Raw genomic sequence first — 17,005 nt, 5'->3', positions numbered from 1 at the left:
TTCCAAAAAGCACACAAATCATTTTTTGAAATTTAAAGCAGAACACACAAATGCGCTGAAAAGGCTAATATAAGTTACATAGCGTCAATTATGCAAAATATTTTCTCTCTAAAGCAAACTTTAGGAAATTACCGCTAATAATGAAAATATATACATTTCAAAAAAGAAACAAAAGAACAAAAGTTATTACTTTACCCCAATCTATTTCTCCCTTTCTTAGTTTAAATTTCATACAGAACCTATAATCAATCTTTATAATAACACAGGAGAAATAATGACATAATATAAAATAGAAATTTCATTATCAAACCTTTCCTGTAATGCATAATAAGGTACCTGGCTAATTTGGTTAGAATTTCACACAAAAATTCATGCACCATGGATTTGGCCATTTATATTTGCCACTAGTAGCCCTGCGCACGAATCCATGCACCAGTAGCTTGCTGTGGCCCTCCAGTAGCTCACCACCCACTGCCCCACCCTCCTGTAGCTCCACCCCGCGCCCCCTCCTCCCCTCATAGCTTGCTGCCCTGCCCCCTCCTCTAGCTCTCCGCTGCCCACTTGTAGGAGCTCACTGCCACCCTCCTGTAGCTCTCAGCCCGCTGCCCTGCCCTCCTGTAGCTCCCTCTGTCCCCCGCCCCCCCTTCCCCTCATAGCTTGCTGCCCTGCCCCCTCCTGTAGCTCTCCACTGCCCATTTGTAGCTCGCTGCCCCACCCTCCTGCTGATCCGTGACCCGGTCTTACGTAATCGGTCATTACACGTTCGGTTGTTACGCTTCACGGTGTAACAACCATTTGCATATTACATCTTTATTATATAGGATTATATGACTTATTGCTTTTATTCCCCCTCACTGAAATAAGTCTTGCCTGAAAATACGTACAAGTCACTTAAAGTACACTATGTTGGCGTACCAGAAAATAATTAAAACTATTTTTGCTGAAATAGACATTTTAATAATGTAATTCAAATCATTCTAAAGAAATTAGATAATCAAATATAGAAATGTCAATTGTTAGTGAGAATAAAATATTGCTTAATGTTTTAAAAAATTAAAAGTCTGGGAGGCTAAGATATGGATTTCCATAGTAGAAAGTCAAATCATAGTTCATGGGGCAAGAATGCAAATGTCCTGAATTAAGAAAAATTTGTTTTATTACAAGAAGAAAACATGTACCTCTCTTCTTTGTTTATTTGGTCACCAAATCCCACTGTATTCACAATGGTCAATTTCAATCGAACATTACTTTCTTGAAGTTCATATGTCTGAGCTTTAAGTCTAACATGTGGGCAAAAATGTGAGGATTCATGGTCTTCAAAATTAGTATTAAACAATGTATCAATCAATGTTGATTTTCCAATTCCAGTCTCCCCTGAAAGAAACAAAGGCATATCTTCACTGGTGCACAGGATGGATGAGAAAAAAATAGAACTATAAACTCTTAAAGTGGTTTTAAGGATCCCAAATATTTCAAGTATTTCAATGGCCGAGTTGTCCAAGAAAGAAATATATGCTAAGGGTGGTCCACTAAGTCATTAGCAGAACATAAAAATGAGTACGTAAGATAAGTTACTCAGAATGCTGAAGTACTGAAATGTTTAAAGAACAAAAAAGTTAAAGTAGTACAGCTAAAAAAAATAAAAATAAAACTCACAGAATTTAAATAACTGAAAAATATCTGTGATCATGATCTCAAACTGATAACATGAGCACCACACAGCTTACAAGAATTAAGTGAGCCCTAACTGGTTTGGCTCAGTGGATAGAGCGTCGGCCTGCAGACTGAAGGGTCCCAGGTTTAATTCTGGTCAAGGGCATGTACCTTGGCTGCGGGCACATCCCCAGTAGGAGGTGTGCAGGAGGCAGCTGATCGATGTTTCTCTCTCATCGATGTTTCTAACTCTCTCTCTCCCTTCCTCTCTGTAAAAAACCAATAAAATGTAAAAATAAATAAATAAATAAATAAATAAAATTAAAGAATTAAGCGAGCACAAGGAATATGAGAACAATTTAGAGGAAGAGTCTGGCACTTACCAACACAGAGAATATTAAAACAGAAGCCTTGCTGAATAGATCTGTTGACCAACTGATCAGGCAAACTCTCAAAACCAACATGGCCAGACATAGTTAAAGAACGAATATTTTCTCTTTTCTGCAGAAGAAAAACAGCAATGATAAAAATAAAATTTTTACTAAAATAGGATGTAAGCAAATTTGAAAGAATAAAAAAATCAAAGACACTAAAGATTTTATGACCATTATATTTCCCCAAGATACAACTGATTTAAGTAAATTTGTGAGAAATGTGTCCAGACCCTCATAACACAGTTCTCTTCATATAATGAATCCAGCATTATTTGTAACATTGAAATATTTGATTTCCAAAATAGGAAAGTACCCAAGTAAACTATGGCTATTCACTCATAAAACAGTATGTTTAAAGTCATTAAAGATGTTGTTATACATTTTAAATAACATTTTAATTATTTTTGCCTTTGATCAGGTTTTTATTCAAAATTAGCTATCCAAAGTGATTTAACTTTTATGAAACAAATTTAAATTTATGTGCAGGCCTCTTTTCTTCTGTGGTAGGTTTCTTTTCTTTTCTCAGCTGCCGGTTTCCTGGTAGCTGCAGCCTTATTTCCCACCAAAGGTTTCTTCTGCTTCGTAACGGCAAGGCCTTCTTTCCTTCCTTTCCTACACCACAGGCTTCATGCCTGGAACCCCCTTCTCATCTGATTTGCCTGGAGAAGACTGGTGTTCCGGTGCATGGTCTTTGCACATGAGTTTAGCTTCAACATGATTCTCAGATTTGTCGGGATTCTTCTTTAGGACTTTGCGATGAATTTTCTTACGTAGTGCTCAGAGGGTTCTTTGGATCTCTGGGCTTTTCAAGATTCTGCTCAGGTCTGTATTGAGCATCATGTGCATGGAAGGTTGTAGTTACTCTTGAGGGAGACAGCTTTACACAGTGCCGTACAGATCATCTAACGTGCGGAAGGCACTTTCAGTCTAAATGCAGACATAGCCCACATGCTCACCAGGAGCAAGTTTCAAAATATTCTATTTGCTTAAATTAAGCAGAGCAATTCTAGGAATGTTTCTGAAGGCTTTGATGATACTATTGTCTGCATTATAGATGATGCAGGGTCCCCTGCCCTGGATATGACTATGATTTCTCATTTTGCCCTTGCCAGCTCTCATTAGCTGAGAGGTATAGACCTTTTAAACATCCTCCCAGGCCTTAAGTTCCTTAAAAAATAAATCAGCCTCCTTGGTCTTCTTGTAGCCTTCAACTTTACCTTCAACCACCAAAGGAAATTCAGGAACTTCCTCAATATGATGACGTTCAGACATGACCAGTATTTTTTTTACAATCCTTTTATTTCTGTGGAGTCTGTTTGTTACTTCATCTCTTTCATTTCTGATTTTGCTTACAGTCAGTCCTCAGGTTATGTTGGACTCGATGTACGTCATTTTGTGGTTACGTCACCATCACCCATTTATTTATAAAAAAAAAGTTCCATCTTTTCGATGTATGTACACATAAAGTTTTCTATTTATTTACCACAAGTAAAGGTCAGGAATTGTTATCTTTAAAATTTTTTTTTACTGTTTCACTTCATTACTGCTGTGTATGTGCTCCATGTGAGTGAAGTAGGTGCTTATGTAGGTGGATTCCGACTTACGGTAAAAATCGTGTTCACCGCACTTTAGGAACGGATCTCCGACGTAACCCAAATTCAACATGTGTAAGAATCAAGATGAAATGAAGAAGCAGCAAGAAGTAATTAAGAATGACATAGCTGCAATAAAGAACACAATAGAAAGCATCAGATTAGAAGAAGCTGAGGACTGAGTCAGTGAGCTAGAAGACAAGGTAGGAAAAAACACCCAAGCAGAGCAGCAACTGAAAAAAAAAACACACTTAAAAACAGGAGGAGAGCTTCAGGGAGCTTTAGAATAACACAAAATGAAACAACATCTGCATAATAGGGGTGCCAGAAGGAGAGGAAACTGAGCAACGAAGAAAAAACCTGCTTGAAGAAATAATGACAGGAAATTTTCCTGATATAGGGAAGAAAAAACTCACACAAGTTCAAGAAGCACACAGAGTCCCAAACAAGATGAACCCAAAAGGACCAACACTAAGACACATCATAATTAAATTGGCAAACACCAACGACAAAGTAAGAATATTCAATGCTGCCAGAGAGACAAAAAGTTACCTATAAGTGATCTCCCATTAGACTCTCAACTGATTTCTCAACAGAAACACACAGGCCAGAAGGGAATGGAATAAAATATACAAAGTGATGCAAAGCAAGGGACTGAATCCAAGAATACTATACCTAGCCAGGTTCTTTCAAAATTGAAGGTGAAATAAGGGGCTTCATAGACAAAAAGGGGCTAAGGGAGTTTATTACCACCAAGCCACCAATGCAAGAAAGGCTAAAGGGACTGCTGTAAAAAGAAGAAATAGGAAGGGAAGAAGGAACACAGGCATAAAGAATAAAAAAGATGACAAACAAGTACCTGTCAATAATAACTTAAAACATAAATGTATTAAATGCTCCAATCAAAATACATAGGATAGCTGAATGGATAAGAAAACATGACCCATATATCTGTTGTCTACAAGAGACCCACATCAGAACAAAGGACTCACACAGACTGATAGAGAGGATATGGAAAAAAATTTTTTTCAGGTGAATGGAAATGAAAGAAAAGCTGGGGTAGCAATACATATATCTGACAAAATAGACTTCAAAGTGAAGGCCATAACAAGAGATAACGAAGGCCACTTCAAATACTAAGGGGAGCAATTCTACAAGAGGATATCACTATGGCAAACATAACTGCACCCAATACAGGAGCACCCAAATACATAAAAAAACTTTTGGAAGATATCAAGGGAGAGATCAATAGCAATACAGTCATAGTAGGGGATTTTAATACCCCACTGACACCACTGGATAAATCCTCTAAATAAAAAATCAGCAAAGAAACAAAAATCCTAAATGACACACTAGAACAAATGGAATTGACATCTTCAGAACATTTCACCCCAAAGCTACAGAATATACATTCTTCTCAAGTACACATGGGGACATCTGCAAAGACGAACCACATATTGGGACACAGGCAAAGTCTCTTCAAATTCAAGAATATAGAAATCATATCAAGCATCTTCTCAGATCACAATGGCATAAAATTAGAAAACAACAACAAAAACAATGAAAAAAAATCAAACACTTGGAGGCTAAATAGCATGCTATTAAACAATGATTGGGTCACCAAAGAGATCTAAGAAGAAATAAAAAGCATCCTGGTAACAAACAACAATGAAAACACAACAATCCCAAATCTATGGGACACAGTGAATGCAGTCCTGAGAGGGAAATTCATAGCACTACAGGCCTACCTCAAAAAAAACAAAACAAAAAAATGATAATAAATTATCTAACCCTACAACTTAAAGAATTAGAAAGAGAACAACAAGAAAATCCTAGAGGAGAAGGAAGAAAATAATAAAGATCAGAGTGGAAATAAATGACATAGAGACAAAAAAAAAAAAAGATCAATAAAACCAAGAGCTGTTTCTTTGAAAGGATAAATAAGACTGATGAACCTCTAGCCAGGCTCACCAAGAAACAAAGAGAGAGGACCCAAATACAGTAGGTCCTTGGGTTACGTCGGAGATCCGTTCCTAAAGTACGGTGTGATGCGATTTTTACCGTAAGTCGGAACCCACCTACATAAGCACCTACTTCACTCACATGGAGCACATACACAGCAGTAATGAAGTGAAACAGTAAAAAAAAATTTTAAAGATAACAATTCCTGACATTTACTTGTGGTAAATAAATAATAGAAAACATAAAGCACATGTGTACATACATCAAAATGACGGAACTTTTTTTTTTTATAAATAAATGGGTGATGGTGATGTAACCACAAAATGACGTACATCAAGTCCAACATAACCTGAGGACTGACTATAAACAAAATCAGAAATGAAAGAGATGAAGTAACAACAGACTCCACAGAAATAAAAGGATTGTAAAAAAAATACTATGAACAACTCTACTCGAACAAACTGGACAACCTAGATGAAATGGACATATTCTTAGAAAAATACAAGCTTCCAAAACTCAAACAGGAAGAATAAAAAAAACCTGAATAGTCCGATAACTACCGATCAAATTGAAGCAGTAATCAAAAATCTTCCAGGGGAGTTTTACCAAACATTCAAAGAAGAACTAAAACCTATCCTCCTCAGACTATTCAAAAAAAAAATCAAGAAAAAAGCACACTTCCAAGCTCTTTCTATGAAGCCAGCATTACCCTAATTCTAAAACCAGATAAAGACACCACAAAAAAAAAAAACACACACACACACACAAAAAAAACTACAGGCCTGATGATGAACATAGATACTAAAATCCTCAACAAAATTCTAGCAAATCAGATCCAGCATTACATTAGAAAGATCCATGCAAGGATGGTACAATATCTGCAAATCAATAAATGTGATACATCACATAAACAAACTGAGAGACAAAAATCACATAATCATATCAATCAATGAAGAAAAAGCATTTGACAAAATCCTTTCTTGATAAAAACTCTCAGCAAAGTGGGAACAGAGGGATCATACCTCAACATAATAAAAGCCATATATGACAAACCTACAGCCAACATCATACCCAATGAGCAAAAACTAAAATCATTTCCCCTAAGAACAGGAACAATACAGGGATGCCTACTTTCACCACTCCAGTTCGACATAGTACTGTAAGTGCTAGCCATAGCGATCAGACAAGAAGAAATAAAAGGCATCCAAATTGGAAAAGAGGAAGTAAAACTGTCATTATTCACAGATGACATGACACTGTACATAGAAAACCCTAAAACTCCGTCAAAAAACTACTAGATTTAATAAATGAATTTGGCAATGTAGCAGGATACAAAATTAACACCCAGATCTATGGCTTTTTTATACACCAATAATGAACTCACAGAAAGAGAGACTAAAACAACAATCCCATTTACCATTGCACCAAAAAAATTAAGATACCTAGGTATAAACTTAACTAAGGAGGTAAAAGACCTGTACTCTGAAAACTACAGGACATTGAAAAAAGAGACAGAGGAAGACAAACAAATTGAAGAGCAAACCGTGTTCATGGATTGGTAGAATCACCATCATTAAAATGTCCATACTACACAAAGCAATCTACAGATTCAATGCAATCCCCATTAAAATACCAACAGCGTATTTTACAGACCAGATTAAACTGTCCAAAAATTCATCTGAAATAAAGATCCCCAAATAGCCACAGCAATCCTGAGAGAGAAGAACAAAGTTGGAGGGATCACAATACCAGTTATCAAGCTATATTACAAAGCCATGGTTCTCAAAACTGCCAGGTAGTGGCACAAGAACATACATATAGACCAATGGAACAGAACATAGAACCCAGAAATTGACCCAAGCCATTATGCTCAATTAATATTTGACAAAGGATGCAAGAGCATACAATACAGATAAGACAGTCTCTTCAATAAATGGTGCTGGGAAAATTGGTCAGATACATGGGGAAAAAAATGAAACTAAATCACCAACTTACACCATACACAAAAATAAACTTAAAACGGGTAAAGGACTTACCAGGTGTACCAGTTAATAATGTGGACTTTGTAATAAAAGAAAACACAATAATTTCAAAAGAAACATCAAAAGTGCTTTATTCAAAGTAATGTCCATGGCTAGCTACACATTTCCCCATCTTTCAGGTAATTTGTGGATACCGTCCCAATAGAACTTTACTTGTTTTGAGGCAAACCATTCAGAGACCCAATTTTCACTTCTTTGTATGTTTTGAAGTGCTGCTCAGATAATGCATGTGCTGAGGAGAAACCAAGATGACGGCATAGGTAAACACCTAAATTGCTGCCTCACACAACCACTTCAAAACTACAACTAGAAGACAAAACGGACATCATCCAGAACCACAGGAAAGCAGGCTGAGTGGAAATTCTACAACTAGAAGGAAAGAGAAAAGCACACTGAGACTCCGAGGAGCTGCAGAAGGCAGAGGTACTGAGACGCGCGGAGAGGGCGGGCAACTGAGTATGCAGCTGGCTTTCTCAAGCGGGAAGGAGACAAAAGCTGCCGACTGAGCTGAACTCCAGTTCCAGGCGAGACTCTGGAGACCCAGACTCATTTGGGGAGAAACTGGACTGTCTGGCAGCGGGCAAAACCTGAGGGCGGCTTTCTCTCAGAGGTGCTTGCAGCAATTTCTGCGGGACACTAAGAACCAGGGGCCTCTTAGGGCAGGTCTGACAGGGAAACCAATGCTGTCTGCTCTGTCCTGAGACTCCGCCCCATCCAAGCTGAGCACAGAGGCTTTTGCAAGTCTTATCTCATAAGGGTGTCTCCAGCACAGAAGTTCTCACAGCGTAGACACAGCTGATCCTCACAGCCAATTGGCCTGGAGGACAATTCCTCCCAGTGATACCAACAACAATCAAGGCTTAACTACAACAAGACTGTGCACACAGCCCACAAAGGGGTGCACCAAGAGTGTCCACCTCAGGTAACTGGGGAGGCTGAGCCACTGGGCCCTATAGGACACGTAGCACACAAAGCCACTCTATCAATACAGGGAAGCAGCCAAAATGCGGAGACAAAGAAAAAGATCACAAATGAAAGAAATGGAGGAAAGCAAACGACTGGATATAGAGTTCAAAACCACGGTTATAAGGTTTTTTAAGAATTTTCTAGAAAAGGCCGATAAATTTAGCGAGACCCTTGAGGATATAAAAAAGGACCAACTAGAAATTAAGCATACACTGAATGAAATAAAAAATATTATACAGAGATCCAACAGCAGACTAGAGGATCACAAGAATCAAGTCAAAAGATCTGAAATACAAAGAAGCAAAAAACACCCAACCAGAAAAGCAAAAAGAAAAAAGAATCCCAAAATATGAAGATAGTGTAAGGAGCCTCTGGGACAACTTCAAGCATACAAACATCCAAATTAAGGGGGTGCCAGAAGAAGAGAGAGAGCAAGATACTGAAAACCTATTTGAAGAAATAATGACAGAAAACTTCCCCCATCTGGTGAAAGAAATAGACTTACAACTCCAGGAAGCGCACAGAACCCCAAACAAAAGGAATCCAAAGAGGACCCCACCAAGACACATCATAATTAAAATGCCAAGAGCAAAAGACAAAGAGAGAATATTAAAAGCAGCAAGAGAAAAACAGTTAGTTACCTACAAGGAAGCACCCATACGACTGTCAGCTGATTTCTCAAAAGAAACTATGCAGGCCAGATGGGAGTGGCAAGAAGTGATGAATAGCAAGAACCTACAACCAAGATTACTCTACCCAGCAAAGCTATCATTCAGAATTGAAGGTCAGATAAAGAATTTCACAGATAAGAAAAAGCTAAAGGAGTTCATCACCACCAAACCAGTATTATATGAAATGCTGAAACGTATTCTTTAAGAAGAGGAAGAAGAAAAAGGTAAAGATAAAAATTATGAACAACAAATACATATCTAACAAAAAGTGAATCTAAAAATCAAGTGAATAAAAAATCTGATGAACAGAATAAACTGGTGAATATAATAGAATCAGGGGCATAGAAAGGGAGTGGACTGACAATTCTTGGGGGGAAAGGAGTGTGGGGGGGTGCAGGAAGAGACTGGACAAAAATCGTACACCTATGGATGAGGACAGTGTGTGGGGGGGGGGTAAGGGAAGAGGGTGGGGTGGGAACTGGGTGGAGGAGAGCTATGGGGGAAAAAAGAGGAACAATTGTAATAATCTGAACAATAAAGATTTTATTAAATTAAAAAAAAAGAAAAAAGGAAGTGCATGTGCCATCGACCAGAACAAGTGGTAATCTGAAGGAGCAAGGTCTAGTGAATACGGCAGGGGGGGTAATATTTCCCAGGCAAGATCTTTTAACGTGTCTTTAACTGGTTTTGAAGTGTGTAATGGTGTGTTATCATGAAGCAAAATTACTTTGCCGTGTCTTCTAGCCCATTCTGGTTGTTTCACGATCAAAGCGTGGTTCAAATCGATTATTTGTTGTCAGTAGCGATCAGTATTAACGGTTTCACCTGGTTTTAGAAGCTCATAATATACCACACCTTCCTGATCCCACCAAATGCAGAGCATTGTCTTCTTTCTGAAGCAATTTGGCCTTGCAGTCGATGCTGATGGTTGTGTTTAGGATTCTCAAAATAAATCCACTTTTCATTACCAGTCACAATTCGATGCAAAAAAGACTTTCTTTTGTGCCACTGAAGCAACATTTTACTGATGCCTTTTCAATTTTCCACTTGTCTTTCATTCAGTTGATGTGGCACCCATTTTCCTTCCTTTAAATCTTTCCCATTGCTTGTAAATGATCAGAAATTGTTTGCTGAGCAACATTTAATCTTTTTGCAAGTTGTTTTTGAGTTTGACACGCATCTTCATCCAATAATGCTTGTAATTGTTGGTCTTCAAACTTTTTCGGTTGACCTGGACATTCTTTGTTTTTCACATGGAAATCATCACTTTTAAAGGCTTTAAACCAACATTCACAATTATCTCAAAATGGAATACGTTCACCAGAAGCTTCCTGAAGTATATGATAACTTTCAGCAGCACTTTTCTTCAAAATAAACTAATGCATTAAAACTTCCTGGAAATGCTCTTTTTAGGGCACGAAATTCGACACTGTTAAGCGTAAAAATATCTATGATGTTAACCCCTTCAGGAAATTTGACATGAAGTTTTGAAGCTTGCTGTCAATACAACAAAATAGCATACATATCAAATTGCATAGATATCAATATATGTGTAACTCCATCTATTGAAAAAAATCCGCATTACTAACTGGTACACCTGGTAAATGTAAGACAGGAAACCATAAAAATCTTAGAAGACTCCTTAGGCAGCAAAATATCAGACATACGGATACAGCTCCTAGGGCAATGGAAACTAAGAAGAAAATAAACAAATCGGACTCCATCAAAATAAAAAGCTTCTGCACAGCAAAAGAAACCATCAACAAAACAACAAGAAAGCCCACTGTATGGGAGAACATATTTGACAACACTATCTCAGACAAGGATTTAATCTCCAAAATTTACAGAGAACTCATACAACTTAACAAAAGAAAGATAAACAATCCAATCAAAAAATGGGCAAAGGACCTAAATAGACACTTTCGAAAGAGGACATACAGAAGGCCAAGAGACATATGAAAACCTGCTCAAAGTCACTAATTATCCGAGAGATGCAAATCAAAACAACAATGAGGTACCATCTCACACCTCTCAGAATGGCTATCATCAACAACTCAAAAAACGACAAGTGCTGGCGAGGATGTGGAGAAAAAGGAACCTTGTGCACTGCTGGTGGAAATGCCGACTGGTGCAGCCACTGTGGAAAAAAAGTGTGGAGATTGCTCAAAAAATTAAAAATGGAACTCCCAATCGACCCAGTAATCCCACTTCTAGGACTATATATCCCAAGAAACCAGAAACACCTATCACAAAGGACATATGCACCCCTATGTTCATAGCAGCACAATTCACCATAGCTAAGATTTGGAAACAGCCTAAATGCCCATCAGCAGATGAGTGGATTAGAAAACTGTGGTAGATCTACACAATGGAATACTACACTGCTATAAAAAAGAAACTTTTACCATTTGCAACAGCATGGATGGACCTGGAAAGCTTTATGCTAAGCAAAATAAGCCAGTCAGAGAAAGATAAATATCACATGATCTCTCATATGTGGGATATAATGAACAACATAAACTAATGAACAAAAGCAGATCCAGAACTAAGAAACACTGAACAGGCAGTCCAACCTCAGAGAGAAGGTGGGGGGGGGGGGGCGGTTAAAGATCAACCAAAGGACTTGTATGTATGCAAATTAGCATAATCAATGGACAGGGACACTGGGGTGGTGGGGGCTTGTCCTAGGGGAAGGGAGTGGATGGCGGGGTGTCAATTGGGGAAAAAGAAGACATATGTAATACTTTAGACAATAAAAAAAATGTAACTAATACAACTGAGAAAGTAATTTTAAAATTTTATTTAACTAATCCTATATAATAAAGAGCTAATATTCAAATGGTCATCACACCCTCACACCATAAAGGCTCAACACTGGGGAGAGAGGAAAGGGGACCAGCCAGGTACAAAGGAGCTCGTGAGAGAGGAATGGAGACCATCCAGGCTGCGGCCCGGGAGAGGGACAAGTTGCCCGCCCCGCAGTCCCAGGTGCCAGCGGCTGCATCTGCGCCTGCGGCCCAGGAGAGGGACAAGCCGCCCGCCCCATGGTCCCGGGCGCCTGCGACTGTGGCCCGGGCGAACCCGCCCGCCCACAGGGCCCTGCAGCTGTGGCCATCCCAGGAGAAGCTGGCCCAGGTCCTGTGTGCCTGTGACCAGCCGGAGGAGGGAATCCTGGGTCCTAGGTGCGGGGCAAGGCAGAGGTGGTTAGGGGCGATCAGGTCAGCAGGGGAGCAGTTAGGGGCGATCAGGCAGGCAGGCAGGCGGGCCGTTAGGAGCCAGCAGTCCCAGATTGCAAGAGGCAGTTGGACATCCCCCGAGGGGTCCGGATTGGAGAGGGTGCATGCCCGGCTTAGGGACCCCCACCCCCGTGCATGAATTTCATGCATTGGGCCTCTAGTTTAAATATAAATAGCTACATGTGGCTAGTGGCTACCATACTGGACAGTATAGGACAAAACATTTCAATTAAAAGAAGGAAACTATCAAATTTGACAAAAGAACAAGATCCAGCTATATGCTGTCAATATGGTAACTGAGAAGCTAATTCTAAAATTTATATGGAAATGTAGGATTTAGAATAGTAAAAACAGTTCTGTAAAAGACAGGATTGAAGGACTTATACTACCTACTCAAAGCTATAATCATTAAGTGTGATATAAAAAGGGCCGAGAAGTTCTGAAGAAAGGGGTTTGAGGCATTCCAGTTCTCCATTGTTGTATGGGTACAAAGGAGCCACAGAGCAAGTATCTAAGAATGATGAGGAACTGATAGCAACTGGCCTGCCAAAAAATGAATTGTGCCAACAAACTGAGTTTGGAAGGGGAGCCTCCAGATAAGAACCCAGCCAGCCAACATCCTCAGTGTGAGACCCTGGACAGAGAACCCAGCTGTTCTATGCCTGGCTTTCTGACCTACAGAAGTGAGCTAATAAACAGGTGTTGTTTTAACCAAGTAATTGTGTGGCAATTCGTTATGGAGTAACAGAAAACCAGTACACTGTATTTTCTTTTGTCCCCTTTAATCCCTTTTAGTCATGTAAGCACATTATCTTTATAATTTAAAAAAGGGAGAGTGAAGAAACACTGTGCTTTCCAGTCATGAAAGTATTCAAGAAGATTAAAATACTTGTTATCTAACAAGCATATGCAAAAGTTGAACTAAGTGGCTGTAGAATTCCTTCTGGCTCTAAAGCTATATAATTTTTTTAAGCTAAGAGGGTTTTTATTACATTAATAATTAGGATTATGCTAATATGTGTATCTCAAAATAATCCCGAATATTTAAGACATGCTGTTACAATAGTCATATGACTAACAGAGAGGGGTAGGAACCAACACATTGGAATAACACACCTGTATCAGACATCAAAATCAATGGCAAATATGGCTCCAATTATTCCAAGTACCAGACAAAAAGCTCAACAGCTTTGTAAAGCTATATAATTTTATGTCATGAAAACAAAAGAAGCTTTTCAAAAAACATGGCATTGGCCACCATAAATTATTTGAAGAGGGGCCAGAGAAAATCAGGAGTAAGCAATGAGCACTCAATGGGTTAGTCACTGAAGATTACTATGGCAGTAGTTTCAGCAAAGCAGTGTGTCAGAAGGCACATTAAGAGTAATTCAAAGGCTTTGAGGAGATAAAATAAAGGTGAAATATACTATTATTACCAATGAGGAAAAAATTAAAAGGATGGCAGTTTGGTGGTCTGATTATGACTTATCGAACCCATGAGGACTTTAGCATGTGTGGGGAAAGAAGGAAAAAATAAGAAAAGACTTAACTGGAACACAGAACTAAAGGCAATTATTTAATCTTATCGAATTACCCAGGCTTGTATTTGTAATTTTCTTTTTTTTAAAAAACTGACAACCTCTCTCTTTCACCAAGTTAAATTTATCCATCCTTTTAAATATAAATTTTAATAGGAATTACTGAAACACATCCCTGCTATATGGCCCATTTAGGACTTTGGGACCCTGGAAACATTAAGGTCTGCCCTCACACTCAGGAAGGCATCTGACTGCTGTCTTGTGACTTCCACACTCTCAAGAACTAGAGGAGTTCTCCACATCCACCAAGTTCTGCAAGTATGCCCAGCAAAAGCAGATCTAGTCTTCAGTTAGAATTTTAACTTGCTTAATGTCAAGTAGGATAGAGACACTGGACACATAGCAATTATTCACTCCATCATTGATTTTTAACTTGAATAAACATAAAAGTTATTCACATTCAAGGTAAGTACAAACAAAAGTCTCTTAGGTCTCTGAATAATTATCTGGAAATCACAGAGATATCTGGAGTACTTTATGGATCTATTTAAAAGATATACTCACTCTCTGTTCATCATCAGATACTTGGGAGGACATACAAGATTTTGTTGCCATGTGAGACTGAAAGAGCTGAAAAAAATTAATAGAAAATACACATATTACTCCAAAAACCTACATCTAAATAATGTATTTACATTAAAAAGAAAATCTAATAGTCATTATTACCAAATTTTGACTTGTAATCTATACAACTGGACTCATGTTTAAAACCTTCTTGCTATATATCTGCATAAGTAATATATAATAGTCAAAATATAATATACATTAATGCACTTACCCCCACACAAATTATTTTAAAAATGCGCAAATGCCCATTTACATAAAGGAAAACAAAGAACATCACTTTTATTTGAAATACTTTATTGGATTAAAAAAAGGAAAATAAGCTATTTCACTTAAAAACTACTCTAGGAGCCAAGAGGCACTCAAAATTTGTTCTATTCCACTGTAGCATGCCAAGGAAAATAGGTATGTCAATGCTCCAATTTCAGTATAGTTGGAAAAGCAAGTATTTTTAAATGTCCCTTGGTTATCCAATTAAAATTGAAATAATTATCATTCATCCAACTACTATTATATGCCCATCACTATGCCAGCTTATTAAATACACTTTCTTACTTAAACCTTACAACAGATCTGAGTTTTAACATTCCCTGCATGAGAAAGCTACAATTCAGAAAGTAATCATACAGGCCAGGAAGCCAGGTCTGATCTGACTGCAAAGCTGTTCCTTCTACTATCCCAAGTGGTAAACCAAATACATGTTCACTGTGCTTGTAACAGTCAGGAATAGGAATGGGTAAGACAGGTGTGAGAGAAGTTCTGTGAATTTCAAAGCAATGCTGCCTCAGAGGCATTACTATTCTACTTCTGAGTGCAGCGCACAATACTGAGGAAATGCGTGCATTTTTAAAAAGTATTATCAATATGGACATAGTAAGAAAATAAGTAAACAGTGCCAATAAGCTCCCTTCCTACCTTTAATTCCCTAATCCCTCAGCAATTCTGCTACCCAGAGGCCACCAGCTTATGTCTCCTTCCAGAGACAGACCATGCATGTAGAAACATACATGAATATGCAGGTCTCCTTTGTTTACAGGAGTAGCTGTTGTTCTATACTGTTTTTTGGTTTGTTTGTTGTTGTTTTTTTTTTTGGCTTAATCTGTCCTAGGGGCCATTTCACTAGTACCCAGATCTACCTCATCCTATCTAATAAAGAGGGAATATGCTAATTGACCCTCATGCGGTCGCAAAGATGGTGGTGCCCACAGCCAATAAGGAGGGAATATGCTAATTGACTGCCCCTCCCTCAAAGATGGCAGCATCCACAGCCAATAAGGAGGGAATATGCTAATTGATTGCCACGCCCTCAAAGATGGCAGTGCCCACAGCCACAAGATGGTGGTGCCCAGGCCACTCAGCCCTACTGGGGTGGCAGGGGCCTCCGGAGTCCCTCACTCCCCTCAGGCCCCCAGCCGCCCAGGGCCAGCCGAGGCACAGGCAAGCCTCGGATGGTGGCTGGCCAGCTGCCCAGGGCCGCCCAAGGCTCAGGTAACCAGGGCCGGCCGAGGCTTGCTCTGCCGGCAGTGGCAGCAGCAGAGGTGTGATGGGGGCGCCGCCTTCCCCTGATCACTGGGTCGCCTCCCACCCCTGAGGGCTCCCAGAATGTGAGAGGGGGCAGGCTGGGCTGAGGGATACCCCCTCCAGTGCATGAATTTTCATGCACCGGGCCTCTAGTTGTTTCTATAGTGTAGCATTCTGTTCTGTGTACTAGAGTATATGTAAATGTTCTACCTTTATTTAAGCAGTCCCCTGGTCTTTAATTACAACGAACTATACCAGAGTGATAAAAGGGGGAACCATACCAACTGCAGCAAGGGAGTGGTGTTTCTACACCTCACCAACCCCGATCCCATCCCTCCACCCCCACCCCCCGGTGTGAATGCAGTCCCACACAGACACACAGGTATATTTCATGACTGGATATTACAGAATGCTAACAACCACCTTTCTCTGGTACATATGGGTAATCTAAGCTATTGAAGGCTTGTTAAATAATCACTACATATACAGTGTTTCCAAATCCTAAGTAGCTCACTGAACACACTGTTCCAACATGAAATGACTCTTATCAGTTGGAAGATGCCACTATATGAAAGTACACCTACTGGCTATGTTTCACAATTTAAAAAGTAAGAGCCCATCAGATTGGCCTAAGGTTTTGTTTTTAACTATACAAACACGTCACCTTACTCCCTCCAGCCAGCCCCCTGCCATTCTAATATGCCCCTTCACTCTAGTCACTGTGTGGACATAAGCAGATCCAGTCCCTCTTCTACACCAGGACAGA

At 39.2% G+C, this 17,005-nt stretch overlaps 1 protein-coding gene and 1 pseudogene across 3 annotated transcripts in view; both read right to left on the bottom strand.

Annotated features, from left to right (window-relative positions):
- The window catches only part of SEPTIN10 (septin 10), a 63,907-nt gene that overhangs the window by 32,322 nt on the left and 14,580 nt on the right, over positions 1 to 17,005 (bottom strand). For 2 of the 3 annotated variants that reach the window (XM_054721591.1, XM_008154105.3), the window contains exons 2-4: positions 14,659 to 14,724; positions 2,037 to 2,154; positions 1,179 to 1,374 (exon numbers count right to left, since the gene is read on the bottom strand). In XM_054721591.1, the coding sequence (XP_054577566.1) occupies positions 1,179 to 1,374; positions 2,037 to 2,154; positions 14,659 to 14,724 (380 nt within the window). The remainder of the gene's footprint in view (positions 1 to 1,178; positions 1,375 to 2,036; positions 2,155 to 14,658; positions 14,725 to 17,005) is intronic. The other variant, XM_054721592.1, reaches the window with a different exon arrangement.
- On the bottom strand, positions 2,545 to 3,359 carry LOC129150184 (60S ribosomal protein L4-like; annotated as a pseudogene).

The sequence above is a fragment of the Eptesicus fuscus genome, chromosome 9 (genome assembly GCF_027574615.1).
Source record: "Eptesicus fuscus isolate TK198812 chromosome 9, DD_ASM_mEF_20220401, whole genome shotgun sequence".
Lineage (NCBI taxonomy): Eukaryota > Metazoa > Chordata > Mammalia > Chiroptera > Vespertilionidae > Eptesicus > Eptesicus fuscus.
Note: the sequence above shows the minus strand (reverse complement) of the source record. Positions and strands in the feature narration are given on the sequence as shown.